The sequence below is a fragment of the Lacerta agilis genome, chromosome 1 (assembly GCF_009819535.1).
Source record: "Lacerta agilis isolate rLacAgi1 chromosome 1, rLacAgi1.pri, whole genome shotgun sequence".
NCBI lineage: Eukaryota > Metazoa > Chordata > Lepidosauria > Squamata > Lacertidae > Lacerta > Lacerta agilis.
Genome location: NC_046312.1, coordinates 58,259,978 through 58,278,657, shown reverse-complemented (window position 1 = coordinate 58,278,657; position 18,680 = coordinate 58,259,978). Strand labels below are relative to the sequence as shown.

At 40.3% G+C, this 18,680-nt stretch overlaps 1 protein-coding gene across 1 annotated transcript in view; it reads right to left on the bottom strand.

Moving 5' to 3' along the window:
* Window positions 1-4,666: 4,666 nt before the first annotated feature.
* SLC6A5 (solute carrier family 6 member 5) overlaps window positions 4,667-18,680 on the bottom strand; it is an 80,968-nt gene continuing 66,954 nt past the window's right edge. Inside the window, exons 14-16 of the mRNA XM_033150859.1 lie at window positions 14,580-14,680; window positions 7,899-8,066; window positions 4,667-5,900 (exon numbers count right to left, since the gene is read on the bottom strand). Coding sequence (XP_033006750.1) covers window positions 5,745-5,900; window positions 7,899-8,066; window positions 14,580-14,680 — 425 coding nt within the window. The 3' untranslated portion in view covers window positions 4,667-5,744. The remainder of the gene's footprint in view (window positions 5,901-7,898; window positions 8,067-14,579; window positions 14,681-18,680) is intronic.

Here is an 18,680-nt window from a genome sequence, read left to right as displayed (position 1 = left end):
TACATATGACCCTAAGGAATTTTAAGGTGGAATATTTCAGCTTTAAGCATCATTTTAATGTACAATAGTGCATTTGACTTATTCAAAAGTTTGCTTCATTTGTTAGACAAAAGGTGCCACAAAGACAATCTACGAATAGATTTTTAGTATTTTCATTTGCAAGGTCATCAGTTATATAAATAGATATGTCACTTTTCTGTAAATATGGCTTTCTTTCTTTTTTACTCTTTTACATTTTTTAAAATTACAGTTACTAAAATACTTTAATGTTCAGGAAGTGCTCATAAAATAAGTGCAATAACTACTAGACACTCCAAACAGCTATGGCATGTGCTTGATTATTATACTGCATAACCAAGTTTTGTTTTGTAGATTAAAAGTGAAATACTGCGCTTGATACATTTAAAAAGGGAACAAATGCTTTTGCTCTAATTGAAACGACTAGATCAGTGAAGACTGATTTTCTTTTTAAAAAATTTATAGATTCTGTACCCTAGGCACTAGGCAGAAACTAAAATTAGACTGCTCATGTTCAGCGCCCTCAACTGAAGCTTTCCTTTCAAGAGGATTTTTGCCATCAGATTCAATGGAAAATTACTACCATTTGTAAAATAGGGTGAATTCAAAAATAGTCATTTCCCACAAACCAGTACAAAGCAAGCAAGTAATATTTGTATCCTTCGGCATACATGTGCTCCAGATTACACATACTGCAGTTCTCCAGACCAGCTGAGTATTTCAGAATAGCTGTATGAATTTTTACAGCATTAAGTGCCAATTTATATGACTTATCAGAGTCATAGTGGCTCTTCAAAATCATCTGAAATATTTGTACATATTGGCTAGCTGCTTGTGGCCTATAAGCTTTTATAACAAGCAAGCTTCTTTCTCTCACACACCCGCACATACATATTTTTATAGTGATTGCCAAATGCTGGATCCTGTATGTGGTTCTGGTTGTGCACAGTTCACAAAAGCTTTTCAAGTGGTGAGTACTCAGATGGTTACATGATTCAGCCCTAACTCTACCAGCCATGTTTTGAGGCCACCAGTTTATTTCAGTTCAGCCAAATATGTCTTAGCAAAAGGACACGTGAAAGGGATTGGTAAGGCTACAAACCTCCAGGTGCTTGCTCTTGAGCAAGTGTGCAGGAGGGCTGCAGCAGGTTTTCTGTTTAAAATGAACTTTAAAAAAATGGGGAATATTAAGAAACAGTTGAGTTGAAGTTATTAACTGAACCTGGAAAAATGTAATCATGTGATTAGGTTTTTCAGTGTAATCAATGGGATGCAAAAAAAACAAAAGGTTAACTTTGGCAGGGCTGTGCCCTATTCATTCTATATTGCAGGAAACCGTGGTTACTCTCCACATCGACTGCTGGGATTCAGTTTATTAACCCAAAGTACTAGGCAAGAAGGATTAAAGTACCTACTTTTTTCCATGAAAAGTGTAGTACTTGGGCAATGCAATAGAAAATATATTAAGATGCGAAGCTGCCTTATACTGAGTCAGATCACTGGTCCACCTAGCTTTCTGTTGCCTGCTCTAACTTGCCTGCTCTGGCAGCGGCTGTCCAAGAGGTTCCCCTGTCTGTCAAGAATGCAGCAAGGGACTTCCTGTATTCAAAGCATGTGAAATAACCCATCCCAAAAGGCTCAGACATATAGGGCATGTTTCTCACTTGCAGGAGAAAATGGGAAGAACTTGTATATTTGGGCTTCTATATCTAAATTACATATCCTATGTAATGACTACTATAACAGTTGTACATATGTTTAATAAAATGTAAAGTAATATATACTTTACTCCAGAAATCTTCAGTTTCCCTCTACAGAAGGTTTTCAGCTGATGTTTTCATTTGATCATTATTTTACTTTGTATGTTGCCTTGAATGCTATTTTAGAAGTGTTCATGATTAGCAAGTTTTTAAAATACTAATAAAATGTTGCAGAAATAAAATCTGTGCACCAACATTCAGTATATGGATTTGGACTGGGTTACAAAAACAAAGTTAACAGGAAGATAAGCATAACACAATATAAAATTATCCTGATATAAACTGGTTTCTTCAAGACAGCACTGGTTGATTTTGTTTCATTTTACCTACCATTCTGTTTCAAACTATTTTGTTTGTAAAAGGCTAATTTCTAACTCATGTTTATGAAGTTTATTTTTGCCAAGAGCAACAGGTGGATCTCCAAAACACAGCTCAGACAGGAAATAAGTGCCAGAATGAGCACTGAATCATCTGGCAAATGGTTCCACCAGCACTGAAATAAGCCAGGTAAACTTGTGGAAGGTTCACAGTCAGCTTTTCAAGCCAGAAGGGAACCAATGAAGACCTCTCTAAGGGCACACACAACATCTTGAAACATCACCCTTTGGAATTAAAGAGACTTCACACATGCCTTATTATTTCATAGGAGCATTTAAAGAGGTTTTCAGCAGATTGTGCTTATCTAACTAATAAAGGGATGGGGCAGGCAGAATATTTAAAAATCTATTTTCCATTCCAATTGATGGCAATTTGTGCTTCATGTTGGCTGCCCAAGGACTCATAGTCGTCTTTCAGCAGCAAAGAACTGGCAACACTATTTGCCCCATGGAAGAGAAAGTTCAGCAAAATGATTCTAGGCAACAATCCAGCCACCATTAAGCACACTGTTATAACTGGTTATTTTTGTGGAAACCATTTAAGCATGATTTTAAACTGTTCCATTGAAATCAATGGGAAGTACTTAACTGTGGCTGGATCGTGCCCAAAGTTTTGTTTATATATGCATGCTACAATCTGAAACATTTTAAACTTTTGAGTAAGGCCCATTGAACTCCGTGAGGCTTGCTTCTGAGTAGACACACATAGGATTGCACTTATATATTTTAAAACACACGTTAAGGTTTATGTCATTTTAGTTTCCATTTTAAAAACTTCCCCACCCACCCAACAGGATGAAAACGGCACATCTACAAAACACAGTTTTTAACTCAAGATTTACCTGAGACCCTGTAATGTGAAGACAGGCAAAAGGAAAGATATGATATAAACAGTCCCCTGAAAGAAAGTACAATTAGATTGGCTACTACAAACACTAGGAGGGGGAAAGAAACAGGCAAAACTACTCTAAAACTCACCATCTCTACACTGGTTGCTAAGATATTTTATAGGGACATATAACAGCACTAGTACACACTACAGGAACACCAATCACTTTTAAAAACCTCATATATGCATGTATAGGATACAAGAGGATACTAAAGGTTACAATTCTGCCAATTATTTAAGACATATTTTTCTCCCTCATGTATAGTGCATATACAATACAAACAAGGGTTATTTCTATGGCATTTGTTCAATGTATTCTTACAAGCTCTATTTTCAATCTAGTTGTTAGGTTTAAAACTACTTTAAGATTAATACTTGTACATCACTGCACATGTTGCAGCGTAATGATATGGGGTGTACTGTGTGCAGTAACGCATTTATGGGTGGCATGTCCAAGAAACACAATTCTTGCTCTTTCTTGTTTTAGACTGTCCCTATACCACTGCAACTTGTGGTGGTGGTTAATGGCACATGAGTTTGGAATAAATGTGGATTGGGAGGAGGGGTATAAAAGCAAAGTATGTACACCTGTTTTGAGGAAGAATTTGTCTTTGAAAAGTTATGTGTCGTATATAGTAATAATTATTTTACAATTAATAATAGCAACAATTTTATAGACTAAATTCAGGGTTCAGTTACTTCACTCACCCTGCTGGCTGAAAGAGAAGAATACATCGAAAGGCTGTATAAAGAACTTTGTAAGAAAATAGCAGGGACAAAAGACACAGATGATCTACAGAGCTAAACGCCAACAACTGTTTTCTATGTAGAAGCTACGACATACATACTATTGTAAGAATATAAAATTAGGCACAAATTATACGATGGCTTCTTGAGAAGGAGAGAGTGTGAACGGAAGAGTGGGAAGCAAGGAAAACATATTTGAGACAAACCTAAAATGAGGACTTGCATTTTCTTCCCTCTCTTCAGTTTGCCAAAATGATTAAGATATTTCAAAATACTGAGAACTGAGGCATTTTGATGAAACAGAAATAAAAACCTAGTAGAGTATTAATTGAAATGCATGAAATTAATTAAGACAGGGGTGCCCATCTGCCTCAGCCTGGCACTCTCTTGCATCAAAACAGAGATACAGCTTTGTCTCCCACAGTATTCAACATCATGCTCTTATTTTATTTTTCTACACACAAACAAACACACACACACCCCTTTAAAAGAGCCTGAAAGGCTCATTAATCTCTCTCCACACCAATGCCAAGTATCATATTATATTAGTGCACTATATTGAAAGGCTGTCTCCTTGTATGTGTTACAATGCAGCTCTGCTAGTGCCAGGGTAACTAGCAGCCACGGAATGGAAGACATGTTGGCAGAATCAGTGGGCCGTATTCGGCTCCTATGGTGTAAATGCTGGAAGATTTAGTCCAAACTCAGGGGAGTCTTTCAACTTTTGTATCTGGCATCACCGAGGTAGGAATCTAGTCCCATATGTTGCATACTAACTCTCAGCTGCATCCTGCAATTTTAAATTGTTTCCTACAACCAACTCCAGCTTGTGTGTGAAGCAGAAAAACTGCAGGATGAGGGGGGGGGGGAAGAGGGCCATAATTCAGAGAGCACATGTTTTTGTGTATTATATTCCAGGTACAAACCTCAGAATGCTCATTAAAAGAGATCTCAGGTTGAGAAAGACTTTGGCCTGACTGGCTCTAAGATAGCAAGTTTCAGGGCAGCCCGCATGTCAGGTTTAGTAAAGAACAAGATCAATAGGCCACTAGCTTGACTCTTCTCCTAGCTATATATCCAGTTATGGCCACACATTCCATTAAGATATTAGGGTGGTTGATGGCTGGGGCAAATAGATATGAAAAGGATTTGCCAAAATGGCAGCCCAACCACTTAGTTGTAGTATTCCAATAATTTTACATATTAAGACACTTGGTCCAGAGATGGTTCCCATGCCTAATTTAATGTCCTTTAAAATCAATAACCACAGAGCAGGAAAACGAATTGTTGTGACTCTGCCACAGTCAGGCAAACCTAGTAAATTTCCCCCGCCATTTTAGCCCCTATATTTACTGGTTTTTTGCAGGTCATGAAAGTAGGCTATGGGTACTTCTGTACTAGATGGTTGTTTTGGTAACACATTCACTTTTTTTGTGTAAAACCCAACAGTAAGATAGCAACCATGGATGTATCTGCCCAGCACAACATATAGTTGCCAACCCACTTGTCTGTCAGCAAAACTAAACCAGAGGCAGTGCTCATGGTGTTCCCAGATGGTGCCAGCAACCTGTATCCCACTCATATGACTGCAACAGAACAAAAACTATTTGTGTGAAAGTGTAGGATTGGCCCAGTGCTCCCGGAAGCAATTTCCCAAAGCAACTGACTGATTGTCACTGTTTCACAATGAATGTATTTCTTCCTGGGCACCACTGTGTGTAAAAACCAAACCCAGTACTTAAAGTGGTCTATCTAGTTCTTTACTACAAGCATGCAACTGTATATCTTACTTTCTAAGCAACCACTTTCAGGCACTGTGAGAAGGAAAGGGGACAATGAGAAAGAAAGAAAGAAAGAAAGAAAGAAAGAAAGAAAGAAAGAAAGAAAGAAAGAAAGAAAGAAAGCAGGAAGGAAGGAATGGGCTGTACAACATAGCCACAAGTGGGGGAATTACTAGCACTGGGTCTCCAGTTCAAAATCTTTCGGTGGCAGTTTAAGTCCAAGGGAAGACGTTCCCAGTGGGTCTATCATATTCTGGTATCGTTCACCACGGTGTTTAGCCAAAAATGGTCCCCAATCTGGCTGTGGAGAGCAGACCAACTTGAGCCTCTAGAATTTGCAGGAGAGAGGAGAATTTAAAAAGTTACAGAAAGCAGATCAGGATCAGGTGAAATTAATTACGCTGCACAGTAATATCACAATACCCTGCCATTCCGTGTTTGTTTTCCACAAGGCTAGTAGAAAAAAGCATTCAGGTTTTAATTATCTGGCCTTCCGCATCTTCTCTCTCTCCTGTGTCCCCAAAATCAGGCACATGAAAACAACTCACAATCACAGACACCCATCACCAAATTCACACACCAAAGGACATGTGCTCAATTATTTAGCTCAATCATCTAAGCAGTAGGTTGCTGCATGAAAATAATTGGATTTTTGTTTAGCAAATTTCCCCAAAGTATACAGATGACCAAAAAGCAATACAATGCCAGGACTATACAAATATTTTAATTATCAGATCACAAATTATTTTAGTACTATGTGTGGAGGGGAAGCAATGGGTTAATTCTGCAGAGATGCAGACAATTAAAAACTGAAGTCATTGTTAAAGATAAATAATTTGACTGGTGAATTTTATATAGAAAAAAGCAAAGAAAAACATATTTATGATGGTTTAAAAGGGAACAATTATATGTTTATTGCCTATTAAAGGGAATCAAGCCGCCATTTCAGTTATTTTAATATCTGCTTAATTACCAGCTTGCAACCTTTGCCTCCCAAATTGACTGTAATGAACTGGGTAACTCCAGATACTGTGCTGAAAATGAAATAACTGCTTCAGCGAAATAATTTCCTTTCAGATAAGATGCAATGTTTTGGCACTACTTTGGGTAATATCATTTAAAAGAAGAAATGATGGCAGGTTTTTTGAATATGCAAGCCAGTCCTCTTAAGGTTAGAATTCGATGAACAAAGTTACTGACTTAAGAAAGAAGGGGTGGCAGCCTGAAAATTGCAATAGCTTTTGTTATAGGTATTAACTCACTTTACAGGTAGTTCAGAAGAATCAAAACAAAACAATAAACTCTTGTTTTTATTGCTTTGCTGTGTCACTACTTGATAACTCAGAAGCTATGTTTGCTATTTACTTCTTTTGAAAGAAAGGAAATGATAATCCCCAGAAACCAGGCCTTGTCCCCTAAATAAAATTTGCATTTTTATTTATTAGTGCAATTATTATTTGCAATTTTATGTATTATTGAACACATAGTACTTTCAAGTATTCAAAGCAGTTTACATACACCATTTCAACAACAGTTCAGACTGTGGAGTGTCTTGCCTCATCCACTAGGCCTAAAATCTTTCGACTTGACTCCATTATATCAATAGAACAGGCCCTTAAATATTGTTGTGAGTAGGGCGGTTAGGCTATATGCCTAGCCCTAAACCCTTTCTAATTCCTGGATCCAGCAGAGATTCAATTGTTGGAATAGCCAGGCCAGCTGCTTGGTGAGCTAATGCCCCTCTAAGTATGGGCTGTTAGGGTAAAAAAGGAAGTGGCTTTGTGCCAGAGGACAAGCAGCTGGTGCCCTACCTCACCTGGCTGTAAGAAAAAAGGACATGGACCAGAGTTGAAGTGGCTGTTCTTGTGTGTGAGGGGGCTAGAAGCAGCCAGAAACTGGAGAGACAGGGACATGCTTGGTTTCTATTTGAATCCAAGGCTGTGGGCTATGGGAGAAGCAAGGTCTTCTGGGGTGTTAATGTTGTGACCTCCTCCATCGTACGCTCAGGTTGTCTATATGTGTAAATAAACCAAATCTCATAAAGACATCATAATCTCCACTGTCCCTCATTCCATGGAAACCAAACCCTTGGGTAAGGGCCTAGAACCCCAGGAATCTCACACTGCTTGAAGATTCGTGTGCAACAATATATTCTAAGTCAATGTGGACCATCACCACTCCATCAGTGCTGAATCATTATTATGTTAATGGGAGGTACTGTAATTCTTTTCCTTTTCTAAGCACTGTTTTTGAAACTGTTGTAAATATGTGAGACGCCAACCTTATCCTATATCCTTAAAAATGGAAGAGAAGGTCTAAGACTTACCTCAATAAATCTGCCAGGAGCTATGTGCATTTTTATCACAAACATAATGGGAATCCAGATAACAGAACAACCTAGCATCAACCATCCGAGTATCATAGACCAGCCTGGGTAGTGGTAGCTGCCATAAGTCATGGGTTCCCACTGGTAGAAGCTGAAGCAAAGGATGAACTGGTAAACAAACAAACAAAAAACGTCAGCAAACACACTTGGATACAAACTGTACGAAACGTATGAGTACATTATACATACAAACACAATTTGATTCATTTGAAACTCTATGAATTTGTACGTGCACATAAACAGGCCATATACTACAATAAATATACTTCTATAATCAGATCAGAGGCTCTGTTGTACCAGTGTAAACCTAGCATAATTCCACAGACATCAATGGAATCAAGTTATATTTACATGTGGGAATGAGACCAAAATTTACCTACAGTACCTACAGTAAAAAAAAAAACTTTATTATGCAGTCTATTGGCAGTGTAACTGAATGTAATTGTCGAAACAAAATAGAAAATTCTTTCCAGTAGCACCTTAGAGACCAACTGAGTTGTGCATGCACACTTCTTCAGAACAGTTACAGGTGGGTAGCCGTGCTGGTCTGCCATAGTCGAAACTATGTAATTGTATTATTATTTCATTGCACTTACTTTATATGGAGCAATGCATCTGCTTCTGCTGGTGCATAATTCAGTAACATCTATGAACTGCCTACGTTTACAATAATTTAACACAGAAGGTTTATAACACTGTTGCCATTAATGCATATATTAAAAAATGACAACTCGTGAGATGTAGATCCATTTAAAAGTACCGGTAACCTTAACTATTCCTATACAGCAAATGTTAGTTACATCTAATATTAGTCTGAACAAAGACAGAGACAAGAAAGACGCAGGTTGGCTTTCTCTCAGTCTTATGTACAGCACTATATGCCTGTTTATCAGCGTGAAAAACTTCCTCTGTTATGAACATAACTCTACACATGTTACTGTTCCATACTGTATCTTTCTTCCCTTGGGTAGGACAGTGACCTGGGGGTGATTCTGAGCAGAAAAGGGGTAGATTTTGGCTGGAAGAGAAAGAGTTGGGCAGTGCCTTCTCCAACATTTCCTCAGCTTAAAGCCTCTCTTTGCTGCTTTGTTGTTGTTTTTTAAAGGCGGGTGGGGTAGGGTGGGGAGACACATGCAGCTTCATGTCAACAAAAATGAACGAGGCCCATTAGGGGATCTGGGATCTTTCCCTGCTGTTGGACAAGGGAGGGAAAGGCTAGTTTGTTTCCTTTGTAATCCCCTCTACCCCCATATTATTATTATTTCTTTTTCTGATGTTGTTATTCACTTAAATTGATGCCATTACTGCTGAGGACTGCAGGTGGTGAGCAGGCCAGGAGGTAAGGACAAGAAGGAAGGCAGTGGAGAAGGCAAGCTGCCTCTGCTGGTAGCCTCATTCACTTGCACCCACAAGAGGCAATGGTGGCAGGGAGGAGGAGGAGGAGGAGGAGGTCAGTGCCTAGCGGGCACATGGCAGGCAGCAACTGAGTCAAATGGCAGACACCTCTCAGGGCTAGATAGAGGGGGCAGCCCTTTGATAAAGCAAATCCAACCTGCTTGTAGTTTTCAGTTTGCTGCCAGTCTGGCTGCAATGCAACCTATCTCTGCCACCTACTCAGGAATAGAAGAGATTGGAGCAAGAAGCATTCATCAGCCAGTTACAAAGGAGCAACTAGGACAACAACCATTCCTGGTATAATTCATCTCTCTCTCTCTCTCTCTCTCTCTGTGTGTGTGTGTGTGTGTGTGTGTTTCCTACATCACACATAAATCCTGGATCATACAATGCACACACACAACTTGAACTGTGGTATAGCTAACTTTGTGGAGAAATCTGTTCTTTGTGTATGCCATTCACTGCTTTCCAGTGAATGTAACCCGGATGAAACATGGATTGTGATCTGAAAATATGTGTGGCTGCTGTTGCTTAGCAGAAGCATATACAATAGCTGAGTCCCTTATATGAGCAGAACATTTTAAAAGGATCTGCAAATTTTTTAAAATAAGATTTCTGAGCCACTCATCAAAAGATTTCAAGGTGGTGTACTAAAGCATGAATGAAATTCAGTTATACAACACACAATTTAAAGCAAACAAATAAGCATAGCAAAATACAAGAAGGCGAAGCAAACAAAAAACAAACAAATATAGCTACAAACAGAATAGAACTCAATTGCAAAAATCACATATAAAATGCCTGGGCAAGTGGGAAGGTCTTTTCCTAATGAAGTTTCATCCCTGAACTCTTAGGCTCCACCCTGTGGACCATAGCAATGTACCAGAATTTTGTCTTTTTTCAATAAGGGGTCAATGCAACATCAGATTTGGACCTTACACAGTCAGGACTTAAAGCTGGTTGACAGAGCATACTTCAAATAGCTGCACTTGTTTTCTGCATGTGCGATAGCAACTTTGCTTATTGGAGACGTGTTACAGAGATATATTGATGGGATTAGTAATGGAAACCATGAATGGTTTGATTCAGAATAAGCCAGTTTCATAGGTTCCTAATCTTGAACCACAGTTCACCTGAATCACCTTGCTTAAGGAAGATACAATGCCATGACCAGCTAGCTTAGTCTTTTGTTTTATTCCCTCACAGGCCAATAACATGCCTGGACTTAGAGATGGGAAGAACCCCTGGCAGATGTGGATTTCTGCAGCTGGAATCTGCCAAAATTTCCAGATTTCGGCTGGTGATAATCACAGTGACCTTCACCACATCACACTGAAGTACTGAACAGTGGCATCCCTTGACCTTGCTGAGTTTTACTACATGTGTACAAAGGTGCTGAGCACATTATGCATATGAAAGTAGAATTATGATTCAGAGATACAGTAACTACAATAGGACTTTAACGCTCTTCCAAGAAAACTAAGAATTGGGCATAGCCAATTTTGCTGTGTAGTTTTCAACCCCATCTACCTACCAATATATCATATAAAATCTAAAATGACTGGGCAAGTGACGTGTGGTAACATAGGATAGCCTGAAACTGAAATATATAGTTTTGTGGGGTATTTTTCTACTCCAAGCCAGTCTTGGAGTGGTAAAATGTCTCAAAACTATGTGTGTTGTGTCATAAAAGGGGCACTCTCCTCTTCTGGATTGGTTTATGTTTGAAAAATCGCACAGGGCCTCTCACCCCACCCCCATTAGCTAGGACAAAAGAGCATCCCAATGATAAGGAGGAAAAGGAAATAGATTTTGTGGAATTTTTTTGTCTGAAAGTTTTTCATTTATAGAACACAATCTGTAAATAGCAAGTGGGTGAATTCTGGGAGCATTGCTTGCTGCTGTCCAGGTGGCAATAAATTTGGAGAACAATACTGATGAAATTCTGCAGTCGACAATGACCCCAGTTTTTTAAAGTAAGTATTTAGTTTTTGTTAGTTTAAAACAACAACAACAACAACAACAACAGGCAAGATTTCCATGTTGTGATCTGGCCGTCCTGTGCTTGGAGTCTGGGTAATCAGGTCAACATGTCATCTATGTTTAGTGGGAATAGTAAAGTCTTTTTATACTTCTAAATCATCTCTGCTTTTCCAAAAGGAAGTGAATAAAACTATGCAACAATACTATACAAATTTTAACCATTTCTGAGTCAGGGTGTTCCTTTATGTTAGCTATTTAAATATAGCATGTGAACACACACATTGCCTACCTTTCTGTCTGCTAACATGCATTAATAAATCCTGAATTTTAGTGGGATTTTTCAAAGATAGCATCTTATTACTTTAACTGGTCTTAAATTAACCAACTCATTTACATCCATCACACTTTTTCTTTCTCATAAAAAATAATAATCACCTATTGACAGAGACATGCAGTTCCCAATTAATAAGAGAAAGCAGAGATGTTGGGGTGGGGGGAAGGAATAGGTGAGTGACAAAATTGACAACAGTGAATATCCCTGTCCATGGTGTCCCTGATTTGTACCCCTAGCTTTAATCTACAGTAGAAATGCTTAAATGTACTGATTTTTTTTAAAACTATTGGATTAATTGTGGTTAGGCTTTCAGTCTGGGAAGAAACAGACTGCTTTAGGTTCTAACACTTGGACATAAAGGGTTTAAAACGTTCTACCTTCAATAAGCTGTTTAGGTGTGGAGGATGGGGATGAAGGATTATTTTATCTCAGTGCAAATAACAGGTGCTAAGAGAATATAATAGTATAGGGTCATGTTCAGAAGGAAGTGTAGGGTGTTCCTTCCTCGGGGATTCAGATTACAGTCAATGTGAACAAACGGCACTTCCGTTCCATCTTTCGATTTCTGAAAATGGTCATTAATCTGTTTTAAAATACAAAGGTATCCCCATAATACTTCAAAGAATAAACTGCAATAAGATAGGAGAGACGTCAGGAAGCATATGTGATTATGGCTGCTTATATAATAAATGCCTTTGTTCAATTCCCCCCCCCCCAAATGATGATAATGTGGGTGCCACACTGTTTAGCAGTTTGCAGATTGACCTTGACAACTATAGAAATATTAATGGATTTCCCCTTCCTTTTTCTGTTAGCATCTCACAACACACACACACACACACACACACACAGAGAGAGAGAGAGAGAGAGAGAGAGAGAGAGAATATATCTAGCACTGGAAAATTGAAGCTCCTGATACAGAGTGGCACCTAGTGGCACTAGGAATCATTTGCTGCTAAATTGCACAAACATTTTTTTAAAAAAATTGTATCTTGTGCTTTGCATTGGAATACATTAGCTGTGCACAGAAAGCAAAGCCATGTTTACTAGAAAGGTTTGTCACAATGACTCAGTTTCAGTAAGTGAACTTGATTAAGAGAGCAGCCATTGTTCTAGAGAGAAATGAACACTTGGCAACACATTACTCCACCCAGCCTCAAAAACGAGTTCACTTCTTAGAAAGATGGCATCTCTGTTCAACAGAGCATTTAAGCATATGGCTTACTCAAATGCACTCCTCCTATCAACTGCCATGAGGCTCATTTCCATCTGTGAGCGCCTTGGCAAACCTAGAGCTTGAGATTTAGCCCTTTCCAAACTGACAAATACAATTACCGTAGGTTCAGAGTTTCACATTGGTTAGGCTGCATGTGTTCATTCCTCCCAGCTGTTTTTCCTGTGCTAATACTGTAGGAAATACTTAGGACTTAGGGCTCCCCCTATATTATGTGAGCAGGTGATGGTGTAAGGTGCTTATTCATGGTGAGATTTTGTATACTGGAAACAGCTGCGGCTGGTGTGGTACAGTGGAGCTGTCTAACACCAGCAAAGCTGCAGCATTCCTTGATGGGATGCCGCAGAGCAGGGCAGGGTGATATCAAGTCATGCCTGCATGGATGCACCAGCAGAGCCAATCCAGTGCTCCTGCCAGGGCATCAACACAGCCTTGACCTGTCTCTACCTTGCACCATCCAGGTAAGCTGCAGCATCACCAGTGTTGGGATGACAGCTCTGACCCAGCAAACTGGCTGCTACTGACTGGAACCACATGGGCGAGGTCAACTGTATGGGCCTCTTTGATTCCTCATCCAGATGATTCTGATATACATATACTTGCCATTTCAGCATGATAGCTCGCTACAAAGCAGCTGTCATACTGCCTAACTTATTAAGTTAAAGTACTGTAAGTCATTAACTACAGACAGGACTGCAGCCACTGCAATATGAAGCGTCTGTCATTTAACCTATGATGAAACTGAAGCTTACAATAGAAAAACAACAACCCTATATTTTTATATATACTTTACATCCTTGTTTGGTTCATACTTGCACACAGTATAATTAGATAAATAGATAGGAGCTACGCAAGAGCAAGTTACTTCATTTCAGTGCATTTCAATAGGGCTTGTTTTGGAGAATTTATTGGTGCCTCATTATCCCCATCTAGACAAGTTGTTTACACACACACACACACACACACAGTATGAAATAACAGAAAACAAGGATTAGAAATAAAGGGAAAGCAGCCATCTAATGAATAAAGATTATTCTGTGATACTAGAAGCTTGGATAAGTACATTGCAGTATTTGGCAGAGCAATCCTTAGGGAGGAGCAGAATGATGGATCCATCATCAGCTCCAAAGCCTTCTAGCTTGCACTGGCCAGAGTGGAAGATTGTGGTGGTGTTTCCTGTAATTCCAAGCTTGTGTAGCAGAGGGGCCCCAAACACAGGGATCCATGGGCTTTGGATCCAGTGCGTTCAAAGGTACAACACCTTGCTCTACCACACCCAGTGTCAGGGCTTTCCCACTGGCTACAGCTGGAAGTAGTTTTCAATCTGACTAAATGAAACAAGGACACCTCCCCCCCCACCTGCTATGATGGAGCTCCCCCTTCCCCAGTAAAAACCCACCTGGTGGCACTTGTCTCCACCTATGCAGGCTGGAAGAGAGCTAAATACATGCAATGCTACCCCCCATCAACATTGATTAATGTGGGTATGATTGTTCTCTAAATACATTGTAGAAATCTCTCTTTGTTTCATTCGAAAATAGCAGGTTTAACTAACAGATGTTGCGGCTATTATTGCATGATTAGCAGTGAGGAAGAAGGAAAAGTGTCAGAAAGAAACAGATGTTTCAGGATAGTCTTCCCTTCTCAATCGAAACCCCCTTTTTCTGATGCTTACTGTTAAAATAGTTGGGGTCACAAAAGCCCAACAGACTCTCCAGAATTTGTTTGGCTGGAATCCAATCATCATCTCAATGTCTTCACAAAATCTTTGCAAGCCTGTAAAACAAACAAATGTAAATCCAAAATGCAAAAGAGACTAGGCTGCAGCTTACAAAATAGCTATTGTGATCTCCCTTGTGTCTAATTATGGGAACAGACACTCTGACTTGTCAGCCCAAGACTTCAAGAGGCATTCTAACCATATGGTATAATGTGGGTTATTATATGGATAGCCATCCTAATAAATTATTTACACTCACAAAATTGGTACTGTAATAAATATTAAACATACTTCTGGCTTTTCCTCCCATATTTTGAAACACAAAGGACAAAGCCTATGCCATTTTACTTGCTACAATTCTGCAGGATCATATATTTATTTTTCTCATTTTCTCCCTAAAGAAAATGTGGTGTTCCTTTTTGTGGCAATGAAGATTCATGAAAACTTAATTGAAATGAATGGAAGTTACACACAACAGCAATGTTTGTGGAATTGCTCCCTTGAAAGCAAACTTTTAAAACACAATCATTCCTCCCCTCCCCTCCCCCCAGTCCCTGAAAACACATAGCTCTATTAGTCAGGCTGGTAATGATTCTGCTGTAACTGGTGAAATCGGAATAATGGTTGTGGCCAGGTTTTGTTTGTTGTTCTTGGTTGTTAATATCCCCTCTATAGACAAACAGGTGGGGTAGAAGCTGGGAGAAAGGCTTCTAAAACAAAGTTCAGGGTGTGCAAAATAATATTTTATGTATTTATTTAACACAATACAAATCCTATCAAAGTTGAATTGTGTAAGTGGATGAATGAGGAAAAAAGAGCAATGTGCTTAGAAGAATATAAGAATATAAGCCCCATTTCAATCGGGGTTTAGGCCTAGTTTTGGCACAGAAACTGCCTTGGTCGCCCTGTACGATGACCTCTGTCGAGAGAGAGAGACAAGGGAAACATGTCCCTGTTGATTCTTCTCGACCTCTCAGTGGCTTTCGATACCATCAACCATGGTATCCTTCTGGAGTGACTCTCCAAACTAGGAGTGGGTGGCACCCAGAGGGTGTTACTTGGGGAGTGCTTTTCAGCCCCATGGAACCTCCAATGTGGGGTTCTGCAGGGCTCAATTCTATCCCCCATGTTGTTTAACATCTACATGAAACCGCTGGGTGGGGTTATCCAGAGGTTTGGAGTACATTGTCAGCAGTATGCTGATGACACCCAGCTCTATTTCTCCTTTACAGCTGCAGGTGAGGCAGTGGAAGTGCTAGACCAGTGTCTTGCCTCGGTAACGGACTAGATGAGAGCCAACGGGCTGAAGCTCAATCCAGATAAGACTGAGGTTAGTGAGTGGTTCCCTAGACCAGATGACTGGGAGGTCGCCTGCTCTGGATGGATTAACATTGCCCCTGAAGGAGCAGGTTCATAGCTTGCAGATACTCCTGGATGCTTTGCTGTCGCTTGAGGCTCAGGTCGCCTCAGTGGCCCGGAGTGCCTTCCATCAGCTTCGGCTGGTGGCTCAGCTATGCCCCTATCTGGACAGGGATAGCCCCTAACCACTGTTGTCTATGGTCTGGTAACCTCAAGGTTAGATTACTGCAATGCGTTATGCGTAGGGCTGCCTTTGAAGACGGTTCAGAAACTTCAGCCAGTGCAGAATTCAGCAGCCAGGTTGCTCACCGGAGCAAGACGGTTTGAGCATATTACACCAATCCTGGTCCAACTGCACTAGCTACTGATTAGTTTCCAGGCCCAATTCAAGGTGCTGGCTTTGACCTATAAAGCCATAAACAGCTCAGGACCACAATACCTCAAGGACTGCCTCTTCCCATATGAACCTACCTGGACCCTGAGATCATCTTCCGATGCCCTTCTTCATGTGCCTCCCCCTCGAGAGGTCAGGAGGGTGGCAACATGAGAAGGGGCCTTCTCTGCAGTCGCTCCCCATCTGTGGAATGCTCTCCCCAGGGAAGTTTGCCTGGTGCCCTCACTATACACCTTTAGGCACCAGGCAAAAACATTCCTTTTTTCCAGGCCTTTGCCTGACTTGATCTATATACCTATACCATTTTTAAAATGCTGGCTCTTTGGGGGGGGGGGTTACTGGGTTGTTGTTGTTGCTTTGATTTTACATATTTGGTATTTTATGTGAACTGCCCTGAGACCCTTGGGTATAGGGCGGTATAGAAACAAACAAACAAACAAACAAACAAATATTGTTGCACGTCCCCCCAATCTCCAAACAGTGTGAGATTCCTTTTGGGATGAGGCACAGTGGTGTCTTCATAGAAGCCAACTCCTAGGGGCTGAGGTCACATCAGCCCCCCCCCCCATAAAATGTTTGAGCCCCTCTCCCAAGTTGGTATGTATTGCCATTCAAATAATGTGCATGTGTCACATCTTGTGATCAATTATGCAGGGCGGGGTTTACCTGCCCCACCCCCAAAAAAATATTTCATTCAAATTGGCACCCTGGGTGGCTTTATGATATATGGTTTACAAATTTATACCAACTGAACCTATGGTGGAGGCGTTCACGGCATTAACACCCCAAAAGGGTCTTGTTTCTCCCATAGTTGCAGCCTTGAATTCAAATAGAAATCAAATATTCCTCCACTTCTCTCTCTCTCTCTCTCTCTCTCTCTCTCTCTCTTGCTGCTTTTCTTCTTACCCACATCCCTACAAATTCTGGCTTTGCCCTTCTAACTATCCACAAGTTGGGGGATTTATCATCTCACACAGAGCCCCTTTCCTTTGTTCCCCATAATGGCCTATCACCCAGGATCAACTCATCAGGAAGTTAGCCTGGCTTATATTTTAACACTTGCTGGATCCAGGGGTTAGAAGGGACTCTAGGCATAGTCTACTTCCTCCCCCCCCCCACCAAAAAAAAACACCCCTTGTATCTTGGATATAACATACTGACTTCACTGTTAAAAAGTGGGTGTCAAGGACTGAAATTTAGTTGAATATTAACTAATTATGCCAACAAAAATTACAAGATAAAACACCACCAACAAATTCATCCAGAAAAATATTCCCCAGTATCAATAGAACTGTTTCCCTCGACGTCAGTAATAAAGTCAGGACTGTAATTCTCACATTATTTCAGTCCATTGCCTCTTTTGTTTGCTATGCCTTCACAAGATTGCCACATTATCTAGTTTGTCGCACCAGTTCTATGCACACAGCAGGTGCCTTCTGTCTTAATAAACAGGGACTAATATTGATTTGGTGCAGCTTTCTTTTCAAATGTGCAATACAGCAGCACAGCACCATTTTGTACTAGATAACAATTGGACAGCATGATTCTCCTCCCCCCCCCCCGTTGACTTTTCATAGCTATTCCTCCACACTGCTATTCCTTACTACTGCCTGGTAACAGATTTGTCTCATAACCCACCCCCCCAAACAACATTGAAAAACTGCCACTGTCATGAAATATTCACTCACTAAGGAACCCCAACCCTCCCACCTTGAAACAAAATGAAATGTGTAACTTCTCTGTTTTCGTGTTTAAAAACAGAACACAAGGCTTTAGCTATTCACACTGAATACAGTGGGATTTACTTCTGCATAGCACCGAACTAGCAGGTTGCAATCCAAGAACTCAGTAGGGCTTTCTTTTGATTAGAAATGTATAGGACTGTACCATTCTATCCAGGCATTCTGTTCCTTCATATGATGGGGGGGGGGGGCAAGGGTGAAGATGCTAGCTTCACACACACACACACACACACACACACACACAAGCCATCCCCATCACCTTCCATGCATTGGAGAGATAACCTTTGAAGCAAGGAGCTTTTTCTACCCTGTAGGAACCCCAGTTTTTTGGGGGGTTATAAATTCTGGGTAGAACATACTCCCTGCTGCAGATACTGTACATGCTCTGAATTCAAGGAGGGTGGTGAGGACAACAGTAAGGGGCTGAGCTAGCATATTTCTCTCGTCTCCCCCTTTCCATTCTAATCACAAGAAGGAATAGAGTGTCCAAAGAGAGATAGAATCACTTGTGAAACACCTTTAGACATTGCCACAAAGGACATATAAAATGGATGAGAATAT